The 26,904-nt window shown below is 41.8% G+C and overlaps 1 protein-coding gene and 1 long non-coding RNA gene across 2 annotated transcripts in view; one reads left to right on the forward strand and one right to left on the reverse strand.

The window, feature by feature from the left end:
• LOC103695767 (cell division protein FtsY homolog, chloroplastic) overlaps window positions 1–26,498 on the reverse strand; it is a 41,250-nt gene extending 14,752 nt beyond the window's left edge. The window contains exons 1-5 of the mRNA XM_008777176.3: window positions 26,113–26,498; window positions 25,926–26,030; window positions 25,647–25,720; window positions 25,485–25,543; window positions 17,756–17,793 (exon numbers count right to left, since the gene is read on the reverse strand). Coding sequence (XP_008775398.2) covers window positions 17,756–17,793; window positions 25,485–25,543; window positions 25,647–25,720; window positions 25,926–26,030; window positions 26,113–26,433 — 597 coding nt within the window. The 5' untranslated portion in view covers window positions 26,434–26,498. The remainder of the gene's footprint in view (window positions 1–17,755; window positions 17,794–25,484; window positions 25,544–25,646; window positions 25,721–25,925; window positions 26,031–26,112) is intronic.
• Window positions 15,272–15,493, forward strand: LOC120104154. Its single transcript, XR_005506605.1, has 2 exons — window positions 15,272–15,313; window positions 15,402–15,493. It is a non-coding gene; the product is annotated as an uncharacterized LOC120104154 (long non-coding RNA).
• Window positions 26,499–26,904: the final 406 nt, after the last annotated feature.

The raw sequence follows: 26,904 nt of genomic DNA on the forward strand, positions 1-26,904 counted from the left end.
TGTAAATCTCTTATCTCGATTTATGCATTGTGCTAGTGAAGTGCATTTAAGAGCAGCAAAAAGAGTATTAAGGTTTATCAAGAGTACTGTTGATTGTGGTGTTAAGTTTCAGAAATGTCAAAACTTCAAGATGTGTGGATTTTCAGATAGTGATTGGGCTGGTTCTGTAGATGACATGAAAAGTACTTCAGGATACTGTTTCAGCCTAGGCTCAGGTGTTTTCTCATAGTGTTCAAAGAAACAAGAGATTGTAGCACAATCCACTGCAGAGGTAGAGTTTATTGCAGCAAGTGCAGCAGCAAACCAAGCTTTATGGCTGAAGAAAATACTATCTGATCTACACATGGAGCAAAATGATAGTACTCAGATTTTTGTTGATAATCAAGCAGCAATTGCAATTTCTCGAAATCCAGTATTTCATGGGAAAACGAAACACTTCAACATCAAGCTTTACTTCTTAAGGGAGGTGCAGCAATATGGAGAAGTAAATTTAGTTTACTGCAAGTCTGAAGATCAGCTGGCAGATTTGTTCACAAAGCCACTTCCAGTTTGCAAGTTTGAGTTACTAAGGAAGAGAATTGGAATTTGCAGTGCCTAAAGCAAGGAGGAGTGTTAAGAATATGCTTCACGACTGCAAATCCACGTGTTAAGTTTTCTAAATTTAGTTTCTAGTCAATAACAGATGTTTGTTTTCAGACAATAAGTCCTAGTCTCTAGGATATTGTTAGCGCATCACAAGTCATGGTTTGTTACCGTAAATCTTGTGATCCACTCTCTTTTCAGTTTTACTTTTGCACTATAAATGTAATGCACTGGTGGTAAATAAAATAACCCCTTTGCTGCATCGTATCAACTTTTTCATTTACTTTTTCTATTCCTTTTCTACTTTCAGATTCACATACCTTTGTTTCTCTATTTTTTCCTTCTCAAAAAACAACAGGTTTGAGACTAGTTCGGCATGCCGAATGTCAATACACCATACCGTGTAGCGATACAAAACCAGTATGGTACAGTATGCCTCGTACTGTCCAGTTCGGTATGGTACGGCGAACCTTGCTTACAAGAACAAAATACAAGCTAAGGACAGTTTGGATCAAAACATGTTCAGCTTGATTTGCACTTTGCATATTTGGTGGACTTAAAATAAATGGGCTAACTTTAACAGTAAAATAACAATTCTTGCTTATTGCTTCGAAGTTTCAAATAAATTAATCAAAATTGTGAGTTCTTGGAATTTGGTCTAGGTGGGTCCTTGTACATGAATAGAGACATAAACAAAAAGCATAGACCAAGCTCAAGAAAAAGTGATTAACCTAAAGAGCCAAGCCAAGTCTCATGAAATTCTGAAGGACCAAGCATAAGCAGTTATTGGCCTAAGCTGAATCAAGCCCAGAACGAACCCAAAAAGTTGAGCCAAGTACAAGCTGAGCACTGTAAGGTAAGCTTTGTTGGCTCACCAAAAACTTCGTTGTGGATCTCACAAGTAAATAAATCCTTAATTCAATTAACCATGTCAATGATTGTTTTAGAAAGGGTGCATGTTTCTCTTCTGTTTTCAGGATCCATCTTGGTTCTTGTTTGCTTATAAGAAGTGAGACTGAGAATAGGTATTTCTTTCTCTCTAACATCAAGCATTCCGACTTTTTCACACACTTAATTATAGCACTCATTTTTATTATCTTTGCAATATGTTTGCCGAATACATCTATGTGATTTCAAGGTCAGCTTGGTTTGTCTTGACGGCCCACTGATTGTATCATTTGTGTGTGTAATAGTCCCTCAAGGCACACGCCTTTTTTTCAAAGTAGCTGTGTGGTATAATCTATCTTTTGTCTTACATTTTAAGTGTATTTTCTTTGTTATCATTCATCCAGTTTTACTTAACATGGTAGTCCATATTGATTCACATATGAGACTTCATGAGATAAAATAGCAAGGGCCCATAGTTGGTAGCGCACGTCTTTAGCAGATCCTAGGATACTAAATTTGTTTAGATAGGTCAACTTAAAATTGTACAAAACATGAATGAGCAATTTAAGGTATTCACTCCCCCTTTAAGGAGGGGGGGGGGGGAGGTGCATTATATACCAATTGTAAGGATTTTACAGCATAGTATGCATTCTGTATGAAATGATTTATCCATGTGAAGGCATGTCACTTCGCAGTACCCCCAAACTTTAGGCATCGTTGATTTTAGGATCATTTGTTCCACTGTGTAACTTAAAGTCCTCTCCATAGACCAGTCACCTCGTACAAGTAGCCAAACAAATTGTTAAAAGCCAAATGAAATTATATGCTAATGAAAAGTGAGTTATTTAACAATATAGTTAGGTGACAGAGTTACTGTTTTGAATTAACTCTTTAAATGGTCAACAAGTGGGTGGTTCCAATTTTATAATCTAGAACAATCTGGGGATGAAATTATTGTTGCATGGGGAAATCGTAAGGTATCAGAGTGCTAAAATTATTTTTGCAGTATGTTTACATGGAGTTCAGCTTGTCACACTGATAAGAACCTAGCAAGATCTAAGATGATGTTAATTCAACTCAAAAGAAATTTATAATATAGTACAAACCAAGGTCTGCCAAACCAGCATGTCGTACCATACTGGTAAAATACCAGTATGGTTTCGAGGTTCAATTGGTATATGAGTCGAACCGGTCCGCACCGGCCCAAACCAAGCAAAACCTTCTAGTACCACTTAGCACCAACCGTACCGTCCGGTTATAAGCGGTACCATAGCTAAGAGTGAGAAAAAAATGTTAAGAGCCTATTTCAGCACAGGATGTGTATCATACCATAACATACCAAACCTGCAATATACCAATATGGTTTCCATACTGCTTTTGTGGGCCTTGGTACAAACAATCAAACAAAAGGAAGCCAACCCTCATATTTAGCCTAATAATGAGCAGCGAGAGTTGCTCACGTGTAGACACGTAAAACATGTCTCAATAGCACTAGGCTTGATCTTGCATTTGTCACATACTTTTGAGTTGAGGATTCCTTGTGAAGATGTATATTAGACTTTGGGAGCTGTTAGGTTTCTTGCAACTAGAGATACACTGTAATAGGAGTTGCATGCGAGTGAAATTGCATGCAACTTTTTTTTTTGGTTTGGGAACATAAAACAGCAGCTATTGCATGTCTTTTTTTGTGTGTGTTGGAAAGTTGCAATAGGAAATTTCAAGTAAAGAAAATCTACATGGACATTTTATCAAGCCCTTTCTGTGCATATGTTATAGATGAGAACTTCGGAGCCTAGATTATATTTAAGGGCATGGGTATGAATTTGCTAGCCTTCCTTGAGGGCAAGGAGGTGGTAGCAGACCTTGAAGTATGTCGTCTTCTTGATGCTACTCAATTGTCCATCTCAAGCTTCTCCATATAGGCATGGGCACTTGACTGAGCTTTAGCACCCCTTATGTTGGTGCACATGGAGAGAACACCACACATGAAGACCATGTAAGCTCAACATCGCTAAGTCAGAGCTTGCATAATACGTCCATGCTTAAGGGATTCTATTGAACAGATCACTTGAAGTTATTTCAAGCAAAAATGTTGAAGCCAAGGCCACATTTGAGGGTGTGGGCATCGGTCTATCAGCCTTCCTGGAGGGCAAGAAGGTGAAAGCAAGACTTAAGGAGGGCACTGTAGGTGAGGTCGTCACTAGGAGAATGGTTGCGAGGTGTGAGGCAAAGTATAAGTGTAATAGCATGGTGGGAGAAGAGGAGGGCATGGTTGAGGGTGGATAGGCAAAGGGGCATCATAGGTGCGCAAGAAGATGAAAGAATGAGCCTTTCAAGAGAGTAACATGCGGACACCCATGAGAGTAAGCAAGTGCAAGTTGGACGGGAAATCTGGTGACACTAAAAAGTGTGTGAGTCGAACCATGGCATCTTCTCTTGCAACCAATTTGGATGCAGGACAATGTTACTGCATTTGGGCTGCAACTGGGCCCATTTTAGTATCAGCAGTTGCTGCAGGCCAATAAGCTGCAGCTAACCAAATGGCCCAAACACACCAAGATGCTGCAAATGGACCTACAAACTGCCATGGTATGTATTGTACTGATTGGATGTGCACCAAAAAAGGGAGAGGGAGATGGGGAGAGGGAGAAAGAGAGAGGAGGGAGAGAGGGAGAGAGAGAGGGGAGAGGAGGGAGGGAGGGAGGGAGAGGATAGGAGAAAGGGGGAGAAGGAGAAAGAGAGGAGGGAGACGGAGAGGCGCGGAAAGAAGAGAGAGGGAGGAAGGGAGGGCAAGGGAAGGTTTACAGAGAGGGAGAAGGAGCGGGAAGAAGAGAAAGGGAGAGAGATGAGGGGCTTATCTTGTCAATGGCAATAGCTAGAACCCCCAAAAGGCATGGATCGACATCAAAGAGGGGAGAGAGAGCGAGCGAGTGAGCGAGAGAGTGAACCCATCAAGGGTGGGAGTTTTATAACCTAAACCGACCCATATTGCCGAACCATTCCGATTTGGTGTTGATTCAGTTCAATACAGGTCAAACCGCTCGGTTAGGGTCAGTTCGGCGATCCTTATTATACATTGTTGACCCTTTCTATATCAGCTTAAGCTCTTGGTTTGGATTTTAACAATTGTCAATGATGATATTTGCAATAATCAATTATCTCCCTGTACTCATAGCAGACCAATCATTTGAAACACATGCTATTGGATATTACATGAAAGATGGCTATCAAAAAGACTCCACCCCAAGGAAAGCCGTACCGGTCCGTACCGGCCGGTACGGGCCGGTACAAACCGGTCCGGTGCTTGACCGGTACCGGAGACAGATGAAAACCGGTATATCCGGTTTTCATCTGTGTACCGGCCGGTACGGACCCCGTACCGGCCGGTACGGGACTCGTAGGCCGGTTCGCACCGGTACGGGTGTTTTTTTTTTTTTTTAAAGAAACCACAGCTTCGCGCTGTGGTTTCAAAAACCACGCGCGGCGCGTGGTTTCAAAAACCACGCGCGGCGCGTGGTTTCAAAAACCACGCGCGGCGCGTGGTTTCAAAAACCACGCGCCGCGTGGTTTTAAGGGAGAAGTGGCCCGTGGGCCACTTCTTTCACTTTTTTTTTTTTTTTTTTGGGGAACCACAGCGAGGCGCTGTGGTTCCCAAAACCACCGCGGCGCGTGGTTTCAAAAACCACGCGCCGCGCGTGGTTTTAAGAAGGAAGTGGCCAACCGGCCACTTCTTTCAAAGAAAAATAAAAAATAAAAAATTGCTGTGGCCGACAGGCCACAGCTTTTTCCCTTTTTTAATGGGAAAAGGAGTGGCCGGAGGCCACTCCTTCCCATTAAAAACCAAGGAAGTGGCCGACCGGCCACTTCTTTCCGTACCAATTTAACGATATTAAGCTGGAATTTTCTGTTAATCTGGGATTAACAGCACGATCTTAAGCCTCTCGTTCGGTTATAAAAACCGAACGAGGCTCACTTCTTTCCCAAACAATTTGAGGTTGAGACTTGAGAGGTTCTATTTAAGGTGCGGAGACGGAAAGATTTGAGAGATAGCGAGGAGGAGGTCCTGCCCAAAAAATCCAGCGGAGACTATTTAAGGTGCGGTTTTTTTATCCTATATTATTTCATTAATTTTGTTAATAATTTACTTAAAAAAATAGTTTATAAATTACTTAAATAATAAGATAATGCAAAAATTTACTTTATTAGCTTAATTTTTTGATAAGTTGTCCTTTTATGATAGAAATGGAGCCATCAAGAAAAACGAACCCTGCAAAACGTGATATTGGCTGGTCTTATGGGCGAAGACTTGGAAGTGAGGGGCAACGACACCAGTTTCAATGCAAGTTTTGCGACAAGGTTTTCAAGGGAGGAGGGGTAACCAGGTTGAAGCAACACTTAGCCGGAAATTCCGGTGAGGTTGCTACGTGCCGAAATTGTCCTAACGAGATTCGTGTGCTGATGAGGCAGAATCTTGCTGAGGCCAAAGAAGCGAAGGAGATGGCTTCCAAGAAGAGGGCGGAGGTCGATCGCCAAGCGGCAGAGCCACCTTCCTATCACTCAAGGGAGCCAGAGAAGGTCGAGGATCTAGATGAGGAGGAGGCAGATATTCAGGCGGCCATGCATGCAAGCCTGGATGATCAGTGGCAGCAGGAGGAGGTGGCCAGGCATAGGGCTCGATTTGGGCCCTCTGCATACGAGTCGGGCGGCGGTTCTCGAAGCACTAGACAAGATCCAGAGTTCTTGAGGATAACTTCAGTAAGGGAGGGCGTCGGCAAAGAACGTGGCCGGATTGCATCTATGCTGGGTGGTTTTGGTAGCCGAAAGAAGTCATCTAGAGGAGTTGCAGAAGGAGCGACAATTCATGATGTAGATCCGCATGCTCTCCCCGGTAGAAATTCAAGGCAGCAGAGGGTAGACACAATGTGGATGAAGGATAAGAAGAAAACTATGTGGCGAGCTATTGGATCCTGGTTTCACTTCAGCCACATCCCAGCAAATGTGGCAGACAATACATACTACAGGTCTGCCATTGCCGCCATACAAGCTGCCGGTCCCGGTGTAGCTCCTCCAGGCCCGAAGGATATATACGGTGAGCTTCTTGACAACAATAAGGAGGAGCTGGAGAATTGGATTGACTCCTACAAGAGCAAGTGGCCCATATATGGACTAACCATCATGTGCGATGGTTGGACCGGTCCGACCAGGCGGAGCATCAACTTCCTGACATACTGTGATGCTAAGACCTTCTTCCACAAGTCGATTGATGCTTCGGTGTGAGACACGGGCTGAAGTCGGCAGCCCCTGCCGACTTCAGTCCCGTTCTCTTTTTGGAAGGCCGGAACAGAGGATCGCGATTTGCGATCCTCTCCGGCTCTTCCGGGGATGATCGGGGCGGGGATGTCGCTAGTCCCGCGGCACCCCCCCCCCTCCAGCTCATCCGCGACCGAACCGCGGCCGCGGATCTCGCTCGGCCGCCGCGATCTTTGCGGCGGAGAGCCATCACGAGGGGGGTGATAAAAACCCCCCAAATCCTCCTCCCTAGGGCAAACCGAGCCCTCTTCCTCCTTCTCTTTCCTCCTTCCCTCCTCCTCTCCGATCGGTGTGTCTTCCCGACCGAGCGCCGCCCGGATCCCCTCCGCGAGCTTCCCCTACTCCGAGATCCAACCCCTCGGCTTCAAACATCGCCGCCGTCGCTTGACGCCGGACCGGGCCTCCCTCGGCCAGGATTTGCCACCTCCGTCGACCGCCGGTAAGCCCTCCTCCGTCGAGATCCTCCTCTCCTCTGTTTCAGCCCAAGCAGCCGAGATCATCATCTCGGTTGCTTCTCCTCCCCGTCGGTCCCTGCAACGCCGCCGGCCGCCATGGCGGCTGGCTGGCAGTCGATCGAGGGGTGGCCCCCGGCCACCCAAGCCGGCCACCCCCGCCGGCCACCTCCCTCTCTCCTCCGTCTCTTCTTCTCCCCCTGTTCGTGGGGGGGAGTTTGGGGAAGGAGGAGGCCCATCACGGGCCAAACTGGGCCGTTGGGCCCAGTCCATTGCAGGCCCAACTTGGGCCCAGTCCAGTCCGGTTGGGCCCAGTTGGGCAATACCCCCATGGGCACAACTTGGATCCAGATCAAACCCGAGAATCCGAACCCGAACCCGAAACCCAAACCCATTTGACCAATAAACAGATTTTTTGCAGTTAAGCCCTTGGCAGTATGCTATTTCAGAAATAGGGACTCCTGTAATTTGTATTTGATCCCTATAGGAAAGATTTATTACATAAAGGCCCCCAACTATATTTATTTAGTCCCCTCACTCAAGTTTTATTATAGAATAGTACCCTGTAATTAAGTATTAGTCCCTGCAATAAATCTTATTGTATAAATGAATAAATTAGAAGCCAACCTTGGGGGCCCTATTTAGCCGAGTCTATGCGGGCCCATTGGGCCGTGCCCATTATGGGCCCTATCAGGTCGTGCCCATTATGGGCCAACTTTGGGCTCTGTTGGGCCATGTCCAATAGTATTATTTTTGAATTTTGCTTAGTCTGAAATTAACAAGAAATTAATTAAACTTTAACAGGTGAACCTGATCCGTCTACCTGAAGTAGGAATCAAGCGAGAAGAGGTAAGTAACTTAATACTTCAAGTGTAATTTTCAAATTACTTGATAAATAGATTAAATTCTGATAAATATTTTGTATTCTGTAAAATGGGTCAGGCATGTTAAATTTTATTTGAAAATCATGTTATATACTCTGAAATCCGTGAAATATGACTGCACAATTTATGAAAACTATTTTTATATATATATATTCTCAGCATGGCTATGATCTGTTCTGTTCTGTTCTGGCCCCGCCAATGGGGATTATACGTTGGACCTGTCGACTTGTATTCTGTGAGGAACCGGTTTCGACACCGCGCCACCGGTGATTAGAATAGTGGTTTCTGGACACCGTTTCCACCGGTGACTAACAATAGTGGTTTCTGGCACTCTGTGCGACCCATGTCACTGGGTTACGTGGCCGTAGCCTATCATGTTGAGATTATGATATCAGAGTTTTATAAAAACAAAAATGATATTATTTGTGATTTGTTTCAAACATTGTCCTGTATTTTGATCTGATATGCTCTGACCCCACTCTGGGGTATTTTGTTGCTTACTGGGCTAGTGTAGCTCATTATTCTGTTTTCTCCATTTTTCAGATCCAGAGGCTTGATCGCACAGGATTGGGGAGTGCGTTAGAGTTTCCGATGATTCTTCAGTTATTGGCATTTTAGTTAGTTTAGTTTGGACATTTGAATTATGTTGGCATATATTATTTTGGAATTTTGTAAGTCCGCTTTTGAACAATTTAAATAATTATGTCAATTTTGAACATCTGTATCTGCTTTGATGTAATCCGTTGCCTTGCACGCCTGCGCGGCCCGCCGTGCGGGCGTGCGGCGTCTGCCGCGCCTCGGGCTCGGGGCGTGACAGATTTGGTGGTATCAGAGCTCAGGTTTCAGATTCCTAGGGATTGTGTTTGAAATAGTCGGATGGAGCTTAAGTTTTAGGATCTTTAGAATTCGTCGGAAAGTTTGAGAGATGGGCAGACATTAGGCCATTAGACGAAGGTATTTATTTGCTTTTGTTATTGATAAATTTATGTTATTTTACCAGAATTTTGAAATGCTAAAATGCAACCTAATTATGGCTGTAACCAAAGTGTGAATAAGTTATTCTGAGAGTTTTCTTGGTAGAGCAATTTGTATTTCAATGATTAATTAGATTTTGACTAAATTAAGTGAAGGAATATTAATCATGAGATATTATCGTGCAATGTAATTATGTTGGAAGTTTAACTTGATATCAGGCACTATGGATATTGCTTCTAGTTGAAGTTAATTATTTTGGTAGCAATTTAAGATTCATCTATAAAAAGATGTTTAAAGCTTGGACTAGAAAATATTCGTTGAAATCTGTATGTGGATCATGCATGGAGCTCGTATATAGAAGGAAAATATACTTGGGGATGAGACTTAAGAGTTCTTATTTGGCTCTACTTGAGACTTGAAACAATTAAGATTGATATTTTGATGGAAAGTCAATTAGTAAATCTTGAGAATATTGGTGGATTAAAATGTTTTTGGGTTGGTCGAAGATAGGACCTCTTTGATTTGGAAAAGTTCTTGATGGTTTTTCTTGTTAATGAAAAATTTCGTTGGAAAGTATAGTGTTTTTGATTTTGATCAATATGGATATCATTGTGTTATTAGTAGATTCTTTTATCTGCAATATATATATTAAAAAAAAAATGGGAACTATTACTAAAGGGATGAAATAGTTAATGAGTTTGTGGTGTTTTGAATAGATTCTCTAAGTCTAGTAGTTTACAAAATTCCGAAATGTTGCAGTATTGCAAATAAAAAATATTTTACTTATTTAAGGAATTGATCTCAATGTAAAATCATAGAGCTTATATCTTGGAGGAATTTCTTATAAATCTTTGAACCAGATTATTAGATTTGTGTGAGTTAAATATTTATTAATCAAGGCTATGAGTTGATTGTGAATTTTGTATCACCATATGAGAAATGCAAGTGGGATTTCATGAGAGGCCCAAATAAGTTTAGCCTAAAAGAAAAGATTCAGGATGATTAAGTAAGCTCCTAAGTAAGTTAATCTAGAATCTTTTAATTATCAAAGCTTAGAATAAATATTAACTTGTATAATGGAATTGTCAAGGAAAACTAGAATTGGCTTAGTTCAAATTTGGATCTAGAATATGATTGCTTGATTATATGATGGTACAAATACGATAACTATCTCAAGGGTTAATCATGATCTAGTGTACTTGGGAAGCAAGGATAAAATTTTGTTTGGATATTAAAAAAAAAAAAAAATTGCTGATGATGTGGGATCAATAAGAAAGTTTGGAAAATATTGATCTGAGTTGTGCAGCAGAAATTTGATTAACTGAGTAAATTTAAACTGGTCAAAAATATTGACTGTGTTTTGGTAACATGTTATGATGAAAGACTATTTTATTCAATAATAAAAGATTTTGTTAATACGGGAAGGTGAACACTATTGATTCTCAGGTCAATCCTGATATGATTATGTTATTTCTTAGATAGACTTTGCTATTTTTGGGTATGCTAAGAAAATAATAATAATAATGATAATTTGAACGTATCATGACTCGGGTTAGTTGATTGATGACCAAATATGGTCTAATTTGTTAAATATCTGAATAAACCATGCATTATTTGCTCTCATCTTATGATTTATAAGTTTAAGTTAAAGGCTTTGTGGCATATTGAATCATGGTATCAATACTTTGCCTTCTTAGACCTACTTTTGCGATTTGATACAAATCATTTTTGAGATAAATCGTTGCTATCTAATGATTATCAGTACATGTTCATTTTGTGAATCATATTCTTAGCAACATAATAATTTGACTCTAAGGTTAGTCATTATCCTTTGAGGGATCAGCACACTACCGGTTGCTTCTGTTTATGCTTATATACTATTTGATACTGGTGCTGCACATTCATTATGTCATCGATATTTGTGCGAAAGCATGATCTACCTTGCATGCTGTTAGAGTATGATTTGCATGTTAACACCCCTGCTGGAAGTGGGATGATGGGTAATCAGGTCTGCAAGACTTGTCCGGTTCAGATAGTAGGTAAAGACTTGCCTGCTGATTTGATAGTTATAGATACGCATGACTTTGGCATAATTCTCGGTATGGGCTACTTAGCATCACACTTTGCTACCATTAACTGTCATGAAAAGCGGATAAAATTTTAGATCCCTCGAGATACTGAATTCAGCTTCATCGGCAGTGGTGCATATGCCTCCCCTCGAATTATTTCTGCTATGCAAATTAAGCGACTACTTAGAAAGGGGAGTATGGCATATATTGCCACAGTGGTTGACACTAGACAGTCAGATCAAAGATTTGAAGATATCCCAGTAGTAAATGAATACCCCGATGTCTTTCCGGAAGACCTCCCTAGCTTGCCACCAGATAGAGAAATTGATTTTGCAATTGATTTGATTCCTGGTACCACACCAATCTCTAAGACCCCCTATAGAATGGCTCCAGTTGAAATGAAAGAATTAAAGGAGCAGTTGCAGGATCTTCTTGATAAGGGTTTCATCAGACCTAGTGTTTCACCTTGGGGAGCCCCAGTCTTATTTGTAAAGAAGAAGGATGGTAGTATGAGATTATGTATTGATTATCGAGAGATAAATAAAGTAACAATAAAGAACAAGTATCCTCTACCAAGAATTGATGACTTATTTGATCAGTTAAAGGGGTGATGCGATTTGGAATACGTGGAAAACTCAGTCCACGCTATGTGGGCCCCTTTTGAGATTCTGGAAAGAGTAGGAGCTGTGGCATACAAATTGACACTCCCACCTTCACTGTCTGGAGTCCACAATGTTTTTCATGTTTCTATGTTAAGAAAGTATATTCCAGATATGAGCCATGTGGTAGAAGTGGCTCCTTTGCAGCTTAGAGAAGATTTGACATATCCTGAGCAGCCTGTACGTGTGGTTGATAGAAAAGAACAAGTATTGAGGAGGCACACGATTCCTTATGTTAAGATCCAGTGGAGCAATCACTCAGAACGTGAAGCCACGTGGGAGCTGGAGGACAAGATGAAGGAAAAATATCCGGACCTTTTTGCAAGCTAAGGTATGTTAAATTTCGAGGACGAAATTTTTCTAAGGAGGAGAGAATGTGAGACACGGGCTGAAGTCGGCAGCCCCTGCCGACTTCAGTCCCGTTCTCTTTTTGGAAGGCCGGAACAGAGGATCGCGATTTGCGATCCTCTCCGGCTCTTCCGGGGATGATCGGGGCGGGGATGTCGCTAGTCCCGCGGCACCCCCCCCTCCAGCTCATCCGCGGCCGAACCGCGGCCGCGGATCTCGCTCGGCCGCCGCGATCTTTGCGGCGGAGAGCCATCACGAGGGGGGTGATAAAAACCCCCCAAATCCTCCTCCCTAGGGCAAACCGAGCCCTCTTCCTCCTTCTCTTTCCTCCTTCCCTCCTCCTCTCCGATCGGTGTGTCTTCCCGACCGAGCGCCGCCCGGATCCCCTCCGCGAGCTTCCCCTACTCCGAGATCCAACCCCTCGGCTTCAAACATCGCCGCCGTCGCTTGACGCCGGACCGGGCCTCCCTCGGCCGGGATTTGCCACCTCCGTCGACCGCCGGTAAGCCCTCCTCCGTCGAGATCCTCCTCTCCTCTGTTTCAGCCCAAGCAGCCGAGATCATCATCTCGGTTGCTTCTCCTCCCCGTCGGTCCCTGCAACGCCGCCGGCCGCCATGGCGGCTGGCTGGCAGTCGATCGAGGGGTGGCCCCCGGCCACCCAAGCCGGCCACCCCCGCCGGCCACCTCCCTCTCTCCTCCGTCTCTTCTTCTCCCCCTGTTCGTGGGGGGGAGTTTGGGGAAGGAGGAGGCCCATCACGGGCCAAACTGGGCCGTTGGGCCCAGTCCATTGCAGGCCCAACTTGGGCCCAGTCCAGTCCGGTTGGGCCCAGTTGGGCAATACCCCCATGGGCACAACTTGGATCCAGATCAAACCCGAGAATCCGAACCCGAACCCGAAACCCAAACCCATTTGACCAATAAACAGATTTTTTGCAGTTAAGCCCTTGGCAGTATGCTATTTCAGAAATAGGGACTCCTGTAATTTGTATTTGATCCCTATAGGAAAGATTTATTACATAAAGGCCCCCAACTATATTTATTTAGTCCCCTCACTCAAGTTTTATTATAGAATAGTACCCTGTAATTAAGTATTAGTCCCTGCAATAAATCTTATTGTATAAATGAATAAATTAGAAGCCAACCTTGGGGGCCCTATTTAGCCGAGTCTATGCGGGCCCATTGGGCCGTGCCCATTATGGGCCCTATCAGGTCGTGCCCATTATGGGCCAACTTTGGGCTCTGTTGGGCCATGTCCAATAGTATTATTTTTGAATTTTGCTTAGTCTGAAATTAACAAGAAATTAATTAAACTTTAACAGGTGAACCTGATCCGTCTACCTGAAGTAGGAATCAAGCGAGAAGAGGTAAGTAACTTAATACTTCAAGTGTAATTTTCAAATTACTTGATAAATAGATTAAATTCTGATAAATATTTTGTATTCTGTAAAATGGGTCAGGCATGTTAAATTTTATTTGAAAATCATGTTATATACTCTGAAATCCGTGAAATATGACTGCACAATTTATGAAAACTATTTTTATATATATATATTCTCAGCATGGCTATGATCTGTTCTGTTCTGTTCTGGCCCCGCCAATGGGGATTATACGTTGGACCTGTCGACTTGTATTCTGTGAGGAACCGGTTTCGACACCGCGCCACCGGTGATTAGAATAGTGGTTTCTGGACACCGTTTCCACCGGTGACTAACAATAGTGGTTTCTGGCACTCTGTGCGACCCATGCCACTAGGTTACGTGGCCGTAGCCTATCATGTTGAGATTATGATATCAGAGTTTTATAAAAACAAAAATGATATTATTTGTGATTTGTTTCAAACATTGTCCTGTATTTTGATCTGATATGCTCTGACCCCACTCTGGGGTATTTTGTTGCTTACTGGGCTAGTGTAGCTCATTATTCTGTTTTCTCCATTTTTCAGATCCAGAGGCTTGATCGCACAGGATTGGGGAGTGCGTTAGAATTTCCGATGATTCTTCAGTTATTGGCATTTTAGTTAGTTTAGTTTGGACATTTGAATTATGTTGGCATATATTATTTTGGAATTTTGTAAGTCCGCTTTTGAACAATTTAAATAATTATGTCAATTTTGAACATCTGTATCTGCTTTGATGTAATCCGTTGCCTTGCACGCCTGCGCGGCCCGCCGTGCGGGCGTGCGGCGTCTGCCGCGCCTCGGGCTCGGGGCGTGACATTCGGCTTCTGTGCACAACACCTCGTACATGCTGAAACTTATGGAGGATGTGATTGATCTGGTAGGAGAGGAGAATGTCGTGCAGGTCGTCACTGATAATGGGCCGCAATATAAGGCTGCCGGGCAGGTCTTGATGGAGCGGCGGCCACATATTTTCTGGACCCCATGTGCTGCACATTGTATCGATCTTATGTTGATGGACATTGGAAAGATCCGTAGGGTGCAACAAACGGTGGAGACAGCCCAACGCATTACGAGGTATATTTATAACCATAACTGGGTTCTTTCATTGATGAGAAAGTATGCAGGGGGAGAGATTTTGAGACCAGGAGTCACACGGTTTGCTACCAACTTCATCGCACTTGATAGCATACTCGAGAAGAGAGGAGCTCTACGTCAGATGTTTGTCAGTCCCGAGTGGTATGATAGTAGATATTCTTATGCCGGCACTGAAGGAAGCAAGATAGAAGACTTGGTGACGAGACAGCCATTCTGGCAGCAGGCTACTACAATAGTCAAGGCTATCAAACCATTATATGAAGTGCTGCGGGCCGTAGATAGCGAGATCTACCCCCAGATGGGATTTTTGTATCACATGATGGTCAAGGCAAAGGATCAGATTATGGAGGCAGATCCAGCACATGGCCGGTCATACATCAACATCATTGAGCAACGGTGGGGAGCGCAAATGGGTACGGAATTATATCTAGCAGGTAAACTAAGATATAATTATAGTGACAATTATAGTGATGGATATAATTATATAATTATGCTAAGATAGTCTCGTATATGTGCAGCATACTACCTAAACCCCCGGTTTCAGTACAGCATAGATGGAATTGGTATGGATGAAACACTTCTGGATGCTTTGCGTAATGTGATTTACAAGATGGAGGCAGATCCAGAAAAAGCGGCCCTATGTCTTGAAGAGGTAATTATGATTTAGTAATTACTAGCATGTGTAAGTATATCAGCATCTTCAATTATTAACATGGTTTTCTTATGCTTATTTTTCACAGAGCAAATTATTTAGAGAGGGCAGCTACAGTTTTGGCCAACGAGCGGCTGTCGTCAGCAAACACAATATGAATCCAGGTACGTGACACATCAGCAAAACATTCACCTGGTGTTACTTAGTTACTATTATGGAACTATCATATATGTAATCTTCATAAATATTTTTGCAGCTGAATGGTGGGTGCATTTTGGCGGATCCGCGAGAAATCTAAAGCGGATAGCTATCCGGATCCTCTCCCAAACAGTCTCCTCTAGTGGATGTGAGCGCAATTGGTCCACCTTCGCCCTTATCCACAGCAAACAAAGAAACCGTTTGACGCAAAAGCGCCTCAACGACCTTGTTTATGTGCATTACAATTTGCGGTTGAGGCTAAAGTGCATCCAGGAGGAAGTGGAGCTCAAGTATACAGATCCGATTTACGGGTCCTTCACCGCTGATGACGATGATCCACTACTCGGCTGGCTTGTAGGCCAGCAGCAGGAGCCCGAGCTTGACGAGCCAGGATCGCCTCCACGACCAGCTACCTTCATAGCCACCGAAGCTGGGGTCGATCCAGAGCAATGGGCTGAGCGCAATATTCCACGCACTCCCAGAGCTGATCAGCCGCAGGCACAGGGGAGCCAGACAGAGAGGGCCAGGAAAGGAAAACAAAGAATCCCAATAGAGAGTGTCGAGGAAGAGACTTGGACTAGCAGCGATGAAGGTTCTGGTGGTGATGGATCTTCTAGCCATGGAGGGAGCGGAGGACAGTATGGTACTCATGAGACACAGCCGGAGGGTGGTCTTTATTTCACCGGTGAGTCCCAATTTATGGGTGCTACACAGGATACGGACCACGGTCGACCACCTGATAGAGATCGTGAGGATATTATTGGATATAGAAGACGGGCTCCTCGAGGTCGTTCAGGAAGACAGGATACGACTGCAGATCCGAGGACATACGGATACGGATTCTATTATCCACAGTCTCAGCCTGACGAATACGGATATGGTGCATTGGATTTTGCTTCCGCCATATTTGGATGGGCCCCTACACAATCAGAGGACACCTCTCAGAGCCAGAGCGTGAGCGAGAGATCCGACAGTTTTTATAACCTGGCGCGTGTTCCTTCTGATTGGGTTGATTTGCCTCCTCCTGATTATACTTATGATCCAGATATCTACGAGAGCCATCGGCACTCGTCCCGATTTTAGATATCCTAGAGTACTTTAAATGTATGTAAATGATTGTATCTTAATTCGAAGATATTTTATGTGTATGATTTTATCATTTCGAACGGGAGGAAAACATAACATGCAATGATGCATCATATATGTTTCAAATTTCAACCCTAAATTTAAATATGAAAATATCAAAAATCATGAAAAAAGTAATAAAAAAACATCAATTTTCATTTCATTTAAGATCCAACAGAGACAACATTAAAAAAAAAAAGTCTGGCTCGCGGAGCCCGGCCGGTACCGTACCGGTCCGGCCGGCGACCGGTACGCCGAGCCGGACCAGTACGGCGGACCTTGCTCCACCCTATAGCTTAAAGTTAAGTAATGATTGGGAGAAATATTTACCAAGATTGTAAGTTGGAGCCAAAGTCAACTGATTTAGGCTTTAGAGGTTAGCATGTTAAATATGAGTGGTTCATGTTGTAGCCTTTGCAGAAGACATGCTGACTGTTGCAACTTCAAGTTTTCTGTTTAGCTGTAACATGATATTGTAATGCTTTGCATAACAGTGCCATGTAAATAATAGATTAAGGAGTATTTTTTAAATCATTGTACATCCAGTTTACTTAAATCAGTAAAAGAAAAAGGTAAAAACGAGCTGGTCTCTCTCTCTCTCAAGTAAATTCAAGAATTAAGGCACCAATAGTTTGAAAAACTTTTGTAAGTTGAGTTATTGTAAGATGATTTGTGATCAGCTTAAATATGGGTTTGGAATCAGTTATGACGTATGAGGATTCTAGTATGATGCGAGTGGATTAATATTTTCATGTCTTACAGATTAGTCTAGCCATCGAAACATGGGAATCAATCTCATAGACTCATACTTCAATAAGTTAGATCCTCTTAAGTTTCCTATCACACTGATCCTCAATTTTCTTAATTTTAGAAGCTTACAGTTCCTTGAGTATTCATCAATTTTTAAGTCATAAGTCTAGTAAACGTAAATTGTTTCACCAAGCAAAAATCATGTTATGCCAGCTATCATTTGCTTGTCAGTAATTAAACAGAAATATATCTTTATACAAATGGTTTGGGCCAATTTAAGAACTAAAAATCCTTTGTATGCAAAAGTTTGCATGAAGAAATTTTTTTCTCATACTAAATAATGCAAAACAATCAAGAGAGTAGCCTCACCTTTACCCCTTCTTTCTTTAATCTATGAGCAAGCTTTCCTGCAAAAATTGAAGTAAATCTGGTGAAAATAGAACTTCATGGTCAACTAACCATCAGATAAAAGGAGATTCATCTTACAATGTTACCAAGCAATCTATGTTATCGCATGATCAATAATAAATGCTCTCTAGCATGTGTTGAAGACTTGAAGTATCCCAGACATAACTAGTGTTTCAGTTGCCAGATGTTAACAGGTGTCTGACATGGAAACGTTCTAATATTCGACAACAAGGATTCCTTACAGAAACATTAATACATGTATACTGGTTTGATGTCAAAATTGCCTGAATGGCAATGAGTTCAAACAACATACAAAAAATGGATTTCTAGAGGCAGAGAGTACACAAAATAAGTTACTTAAACTAAGATATGCAAAAATGTTCATAATAAACAACATATTGTAAAACATTACATGTGAAACCTGAGGATGAACTGTTGGAGTGAATGCAAATCACACAGGAGAAAACATTATCAAAAGATTTCATCAATGAGCATGCCACCACATTAAATTAGCATGATAGAAACTTTACACATACATATGCGGCAAATGTAAGTAATTCTGTTTAACTAACACGGCATCTACATGGTAAAATTCTAAAATATATAAACATTGGAAAGTTGCTAACTTATTACACTAGTCAACTATTAAAATTTGGTATATTTCCAAAACATTAATTAAGAAATTGTGGCTAGTATACAATCTCAAAATCATTAATGGATGTTTGCTTCTACTGATGATGTTTCCAGAAATTAAACTATCTTATAAAGAATTTGTTTGGTTTTGCAGTAACACAGTATTTGGTGGTGGTGGTGGTGGAAGCAGGAGACTCCATCAAACATCTCAAGCTTAAGACAACCATGTCCTGGTTTTCCAACCACGAGCTTCTTGTAAAAATTTTGGAGGGAATATTTTATTCAAATTCGGCTTGCTGTAAGATTGGTGAACACTGCTCTCAGCACTAACTACAATAATCACCAAAGAATATAATTACCACCGCCTTAAGCATTGTTGTGGAATATTTTCATCCTTTGAAAATCCTTCTTCCTTATGTTGCTTGAGAGGCAACCTTCAAAATAAGCTAGATGTCTTCATCCTCTTTGGGCTAGGGGTGGCAAACTATGACCCGACCCGCCAACCCAACCCGTGTTCGACCCGCCATAAACAGGTTTGGGTTTAGCCTAAACAGGTTCGGATCGTAAACAGGTTGACCCGTTTAACTTGTTTATTAATTGGGTCGGATACGGGTTTTAGATATCTGACCCGTTTAACCTGTTTAACCTGTTTAACTATTGGGCTGATAGAAGATAAAGGCCACAATCCATGAGGCCCACAGCCGGCCCAACTCCCCTCGGCCCGATTTCTCCGCCTCAGCCCGATTTGGTTTTTCCTTTCATTTTTCACCGCTCAGCCACGATTTGGCCATTTGGGGGGATAGGGTTTGTCAAGCGCCGCCCGACTGCCCGAGCTCTCTACTCTCTCGTCTCCCCTCTCCTCTCCTCCGCCTCCGCCCTCTCCTCCCCGGTTCCCCCTTGCCGACTATTTCTGCCTGCCCGTCAATGGCGAGTCGGCGACCGCGGCTACATCATGCCCCCGATCGGCCGATCCCACTCTCACCTGGGACGAGATCATCGCGGCTATATCAACGCCCCCCGCGGCTACATCGACGCACCCCTCCTTCTTCCTCCTCGGCTAGGGTTTTCAGAACCCACAACTGGTGCCACCGGAGAGAGTAGCTGCAGCTTCTTCCCGGAGCGAGGTAAACCGTAAACCCTAACCCCTGTTTCCTTTTACCCCATGATAACAAAATAAAAAAAAGAAGAGGAAGAAGAAGGGGGAAGGGACCTACCTGGCTACCTAGGGTCTCCGACTGTGGATCCGGCGCCGCGCTTGATCGTCGTCATGGCCACAGTTGTTGACGGCCGTGCTAGGATTCTTCCTTCCCTCCTCTGAGGGGTTCTTTTCCTTCTCCTGCTATGGGTAGGCAACTAAGGCAAGGCAGAGAGGGTTCTTCCTCCCTCCTCTACTGAGGCTGTGACTTGGTCGCAGGTGGAACCGCCGCGATAAGGTCCGGGAGAGAAGCCATCAGCCCCTCCCAGACCTCATCAGATCTTCGAACTTCGATTTCTGAACATCAGAGAGGCTTCTCTCTCTCTCTCCATTGAACCCCCCACCTCTCTCTCCCTCTCTCTCGCCGGAAGCAACCCCACCCAGCGTCCCAGCCACGGTCCACGGAGCCACCCTCCCATCTCTCTCTCTCCATTTGGTTAAACGGGTCAGAACAGTAAACCCGACCTGTTTAATCGACCTGTTTATTAAACAGGTTAAACGGGTCGAGTTGGGTTACGGGTTCAGGTTGTAATTTCTGACTTGTTTATTAAACAGGTCGGATTCAGGTTTCTACTTTTCTGACCCGTTTAACATCTGACCCGACCCATTTATATCCGACCCGACCCGATTGCCACCCCTACTTTGGGCGCAAAATCTGCTATGCTTTCATCCTTCAGCTTCTTCATGGTCTTCAATTTCTTGGCCTCTATTAGGCGAACCCATTATTGCTTTTTTCACCAAAATGGAAGCACTTGAAGGGTGTCTTTTCTCCACATATGTTTCCTTTTGATTAGACATAACCAATGCAGAGGCAACATGAATTGTTTAGTGCATAACTTGCAATTTTCGCATAGCAGCCCTTTTTTGTTTGACTTCTTATCAATTTGGAGTACAACATTGGTAAAGTTCAACAATTCAAAGACTATGTCCAACCATGAATAAACCAATTGTTAAGGGTCTTGATGAAACTACAGTGAAATAGCCGCCTCAATTTCAAGCAAACCCCATGTATGTAGTCAAATTATAAAACCTCACCGAGTAGTCCACCATTTCTCCTCTTTGATGTAGTTTATAAAAAATGAGTTGTAAAAGTTGTTCATAATCAACAGGAAGAAAATCTTGCTTTAAAATTTGTTCATCAGCCCATGTCACAACATCCTGATCTGCTTTTTGAATATTTGTACAATTTAGCAGGATGATATGGGACTTCACAAGCCTCATGAATTTGATGCCACACAATAATTTACCTCAACCAGAAAGCCAATCACAAAATATTTCTGAGTCACCTGGCCATGGAAGTTGGGAATAGCAAGTTTTCTGCACTTATTTGGTATGAATATAATCATGACTTCGCTCTCGAAGATAGAGCATTCCATGATACTTGATATCATGATTATCTCTCATGTAGTAATTCAGAAGAAAATTATGAACATAATAATAACCACAATTTGGTGGAATATTATGAGTATGGTCAACCCTAGGATAATTTTCACAACTTCTAGCAATAAGAGAAACTATTAGAAAGTATAATCAACCCTAGGATGGTTTCAAAATCTTGTAAAAAAAAGAGCTTATTGTGCATTTGAGAACAGTGAACTAGCATTGGATAATTATGAACCTCTTTCTTATGGAGAAACATACTTGGAAGATACTTTTAAAAGAACATCATGAGTTTATCCTCATATTAAAATTGGCACTAAGAGAATGCATAGGTGATGGACAGTGTCATGGAAAAGGACAACTCCATAATAAATTTGGAGATATACTAAACCATTTGTCCACCCTTCTAAACTTCTCATCCATCTTAGAACTCAAGTCTACCAGGAAGTTAATTTTCTCAATATCGTTGGCTTGATACAAGTTCCTTTTTTCAATTTCCTTGACCCTTTGAGTCATGCTTGATGTAACCTTGTATTTCTTATGACTTCTCAACAAGAGAAATAGTTTGGGACCAAAAAACTTCATACCAAATAATGGATGCACAAAAATAAATCACCAAGAACTGATGAAGAGGAAGGGGAAAGAATAAAGAATGATTGGGTCAAGAAGAGAATGGTAAAAAATTTCCAGTCTAGAAACAGTCTAGCTTTATTCAGAATGAAAACTGAACAACAGTATTCCTCAAAGAGTGAAAAAGGAATTTATAGAAAACATGCAAAACCTAACACAAATATACAAACAATGCCAACAATCATTTTGCAGTATTAGAAACCATAAAATCACCAATCCTAACTTCATTATTAGGCTTTAAAGGACAGTTTAACCCATAAGATACCAAAACATGACTTAGAGTCACTTCACACCTACAATTTAATGAGGCAATAAGCAAAGCTACTCAAACTAGTCTAAGTGCTATTAGGATTGCCTTTATGACAATAAGGTTTATTAGACTGCCTTTCAAAAATTTACTTGAGAAAAAAGCACCTTCCATGCCTGACACAACTAGGAATAGTGTCAATGGCAGAACTGTAATTTCTTAGAGTTTTGATAGCCTCTCGGTAAAAAGATAATATAACTCCTTATTGAGACTTCATTTTGCATGATTCTTGAAATACCAGAAAGCTTATAAACAAGCTATACAACTGCACCATCCTTATCTTAGATTAAAGAAATTTTGCACTTGATGAAGTGGTCTTTTAACTGCCATAGCTTTAGGAGTACTCTAGACATTGGTACTAGGATGTTGATTCCTTTGCTTTTTACAAGAATGTTGCTCCATGCTTTTATGGATCATTTACCTAATGACATCTAAAGTTCCTGACAGGTTGTGGTTTAACAGAAATAGCAAACATATCTTTTACTGTTTAGGGACAGTTTTCCCATGCACCCACGTTTTAGGCCCTTGTTATGTAATTGTAATTGTATGACATTTTTAACTCACTAAGTAAGATTTTTTGTTTTCCCTTAGCTCTTTTAAATTTATGCCTAGGTGATGAATCTGATGTGGCCCTAAAAGGGACTGTGATGAAGAGAAAGAAGAAGCACAAGGAGAAGAGAGAAAGGAGGTGGACAAAACTTTCCACAAATTTATGATTAAGCAAAATTTAAGTCCACCATCAAACTAACCCTAGGCAGCCTTAGCCTATATAAAATATATAGAAAATCAAAAAATTCCAAATATCCCCAGAATTACGAAAAATAGAAAGTAGTAATCATGTGGAACAGGCCTATGCAATTCTAAGGTCATATGGACTAATTAAAGTGATGAATTTGAGAAAACAAATTTCCTAAAATGGCAACTTTCCACTTCTGGGTTCTTGTTGACCACTGAAACAATGGAATATGGCGATGGAACATGAAGCCGATGGACTCCATCAAATGGCAAGTTTGTCATGCTACAATTGCTGCTTCTCAAAAGTCTCCATTTGCACAATTTGACAAGTGGACTGAATGTTATGCTTGTTTTAGTAGGTGTTGCACAGAATTGTATATCTCAGATCTCAATTGCACTGGTTGATAGCTTTCTTGCACAAAGTCTCCATCTCGAACTAATCCACATCAATCTCACATCAGAAAAGTTCTTTCATTTAAAAGTTCCCTGATCTAAGATGTCTAAAGTACAAATTTTATTGTGATTATAGGGAAAATACAAAATTCCTTCATGTAAATCCAAGTTATGGAATATGGAGTCATATACCAGTTTATATACAGATTCATACTAGGAAGTAGGAAACAGTAAACACTTCATATCAGTATGGTGCAAAATGTACCATGGCATGTACCTTGCTATAGAGTGGTGGCATTATGTGCCATGGTACAATTGGTTTTTCAAACCTTAGCCATAGCAAATCTGGTATCTCCCCAAAACCAATTTATCTAGTTAATGGGGAAAAACAGTCCATACTGCCCATATCAGCTAAAATGGCTTCTGAACTTGGTACCCACGAAAATTGACCTGATCCGAAAATAGTTGATGTAAACCAGTGTAAAATTGGTTCAAATTAATTCAAGATGTAAGAGTACTTTAAGACTCATTTGAGCTTTCCATGTAAGTTATAAATCACATCTGTATATATTATAATGACATCTAGAGCAGTTTATAGGTTACATTTTTCAGTTCTAGCATTTAAAGAAGGGAGAGGAGAAGAGAAAAATGGGGAGAGAAGAGAAAGATAGATAATGGTTCTTGAAGCAAAAGTATGTTCATGTGTATGTTTTTTTACAACAAGAACTACAGCAGCATTTTATATGTAGAAAATGTGCCTCCATAACAAAGTGAGATGAATTCTCGATTGGTAAATCTAGGCTTGCTAGTTGCTAGCTATAAAAAAAAAAAACACTATAAGTACAGTCATCTCTCATAAAACATCTTTAAAAAAACTTTTATATTTTAATATTTTGTATTATTATATCATTTTTTCTACTTTTAATGTTTTAGAAGTAGCTTTTGACTGCATAAATACCAAGAACTGCATCATGACTAACCAATATACTGGCTGTTACTAGCATGTTAGCATGTGGTACAAGACTAATCGATCTAGCAACTGGTACTGGTATTTAAAGTTTAGCCAGAGCATATTGGACTGGTTATGGATGGCTTCAATTTTCAAAAGGAAAAGCAGGAGTCAATTACCAAAGAGTTTAAGCATTTTCTCTATGGACAAAACCTTCTCCTAGCCATGGAAGCTACTGTCATGAGGGAAGCACGATCATGGAGCAAGACTTACACATTCAAAATCTCATCATTGAGAGTAATTGCCTTATTCCAATTCAACTAGCTATTAATGGAGAGCAATATGGTTAAAGCTCTAGAGAAGCTGATGGCGACCAACCCTAGTGCTCATCAAGGGGCCTTGTCAGTGCAAGAGGTGGTTGCTAATCAAGTCATGGATGTTGATGTTGTAACTCCCATGTCTTTGCTGTGGGATGTGCATATGGGGGCTGATGATGTTCAAGATTCTCTTTGTGGTTCTTCTAACCCAGGAGAGAAAGGTGAAAAGCATGGTGGTGAAAGAATTGTGCCCATGAACAACTGATTATGGGACTACTACTACCAAGGGTTAAAGCCAAATATGGGTTATGAACTCAGTGTCAGGTGATGAAATCGCCATATGGGTTATGCTTTTGCCTTTGCTTCAAGAAGGTTGTTACTTTCTTGAGAGCTAAGATGAAGAGGCCAAGAAGGATTCAAAATATGCTCTATTCGTAAGACTCATTAGGAGGAGAATTCACCATGAGCCCCTTGCTCATGCAATAAAGGAGAGGTGGAAACTATCTCAAGAGCTTGAGACTATTTCTATGGTCGTGGATCACTATTTGTGTTGGTATTTAAAGTTTAGCTGATATATCTTCATCTTTCTTCAGATTGTAACCAAGTTCTGCTTTTTTTTTCTTGGGCATTAACCTATGTTTATTACCAAAAAAAAAGATCTTTTTTCTCTTCTCTAGTAGAAGCATTAAACTAGTTTGAAAAATCCAATCTAAAGTTTACTTCAGATTGAAAGTAAAGTACTGATCTAAAATCAGATTAAAGTAAAATCTCAACCTCAAGATCTGTCATGGGTGGCGATTCGCACTGAGCAACATCATGACAGTTTCTGATTATTACAGTAAAAGAATCTACAGAATGAAGGCTGGTTCAACAGCATTTAAAAGGAAATTAAAAATGTAGAGAATCAAATAAATTAGGTAATATAAAGGACAGTGAACTAAATCTTGTCTGTGGCAATAGGGATGATCAAGTACCATGTTCTCTAGAGCAACAGCACAACCAACTTCTCAAGTACTACCAGAAACCCTAAAATTAAGCTTATGTTATCAGTAGACTCATTAGATTGTCCATGGTTGGAATTATAAGAAACTATAATTTACCAAAATGCCAAAGAAGAGAAAAAGATAGCTGGCATTTTTGAAATGTATTACCAAGAGAAGTTGTCTTTCCACCACCATTCACGCCAACAACCATAATCACAGCAGGTTTCCTGTTAGCACAAGGACATCAAAAAAGAAGAATTTGAAGTCAACCATGAGGAAAGGAGACTAAATGTCCCCAAAAACAACAGGCATAAAATCCACATGCAAAACCTGAATCCTAGCTGAAGCTCTGTCTTCTTGCCTTTGCTTGTCAACAAGTCTCGAACACTCCTTTTCAAAGCATCCTGCGAAACCAACAGCACTAAGTAAGACCTTTCAAACAATTCAAATACCTTCCACTGCAATTCTACCACCAGAAACAACAATCTGACGACCTAATTATACAGAATGCCTACTCTTTACTCGGATTGAAGCAGAAGTGCATGTAGCAATCTTGCAAATTAATGAAAGAAAAGATATCGAAACCCCGAAAGAGAAGAAAGCAGCTACCTTTATCTCATTTCCGGACTTGAGCTTCCCGGCTAATATATCATCCCTCAAGCTATCCACAATCTTCACAGAGATCTTGGGCCCAAAGTCCGACACCAATAAAGCCTGATCAAAATAAAAAAGAGAAAAAACATAATTCAGTACTAATTTTAGTTTTTCGGACTTCCCAGCAGCATCAAGAGTGGACCTCTTCGAGCTCATCGAGGACGCGGTCAGTGTCGGCGAGGTTCCAGTAGAGGAGAAGCTCGTCGATGACGGCGAGGTTCTCGCGGGTCTTGGAGAAGCCGGAGAAAATCTTCTCCACGTCGCTCTTTGCTTTTTCCTTGATGAGCCGGCCCAACCTGTTGAAGAACCCGGTTTGCCCGGCGGCGCACCGGAAACGGGCGGCGCCGCCGGCTCGCCGGATGTGGAGGCTGGCCCGGTGTCTGGAGGGGGCGAGGAGGGCGGACACAGGAGGAGGAGGGGCAGGTGAAAGGAAGGTATTCAGCTGCGAGGAAGCAGCTGCCATCGTCTCCTTTTTCCTCTACCTCGCCCTTTTTCTGAGTGCTGCTTGGATGGGGGTTTTAAACGGAGATGGGATTTTTAGGAGATGCTTCATGACCCCAGATTCCCGGGGTGGCCGGTAAGGGCAGGGAACTCACGTGGGTCGCACGTGACTGATTCATAAGAAACTAAGAATTTGAAGGAGGATAATTTTGGGAGTTTCTTTTTATTTCAAAAGCGAGTTCTTTTTATGTTTTGTGGATAAATGGTTTGATTGGAAATTCATTGGATCATTATGCTCCTATTAGATCTATATATCTAGCACCAGTATAATAGTGCAGATAAAAATGACAAGAAAACAGAAAATGCTTCTAATAATAAGATGCTTATGATCAGTGCCGGCTCGAGCCTCGGTCGCCTAAGGCCTCCGGCCCAGGGAAGGCCCCCATCGACAGCTCGGCTTTTTTTTTTTTCGCATAATTAATGGCAGATGGGG

The sequence above is a fragment of the Phoenix dactylifera genome, chromosome 17 (genome assembly GCF_009389715.1).
Source record: "Phoenix dactylifera cultivar Barhee BC4 chromosome 17, palm_55x_up_171113_PBpolish2nd_filt_p, whole genome shotgun sequence".
Classification (NCBI taxonomy): domain Eukaryota; kingdom Viridiplantae; phylum Streptophyta; class Magnoliopsida; order Arecales; family Arecaceae; genus Phoenix; species Phoenix dactylifera.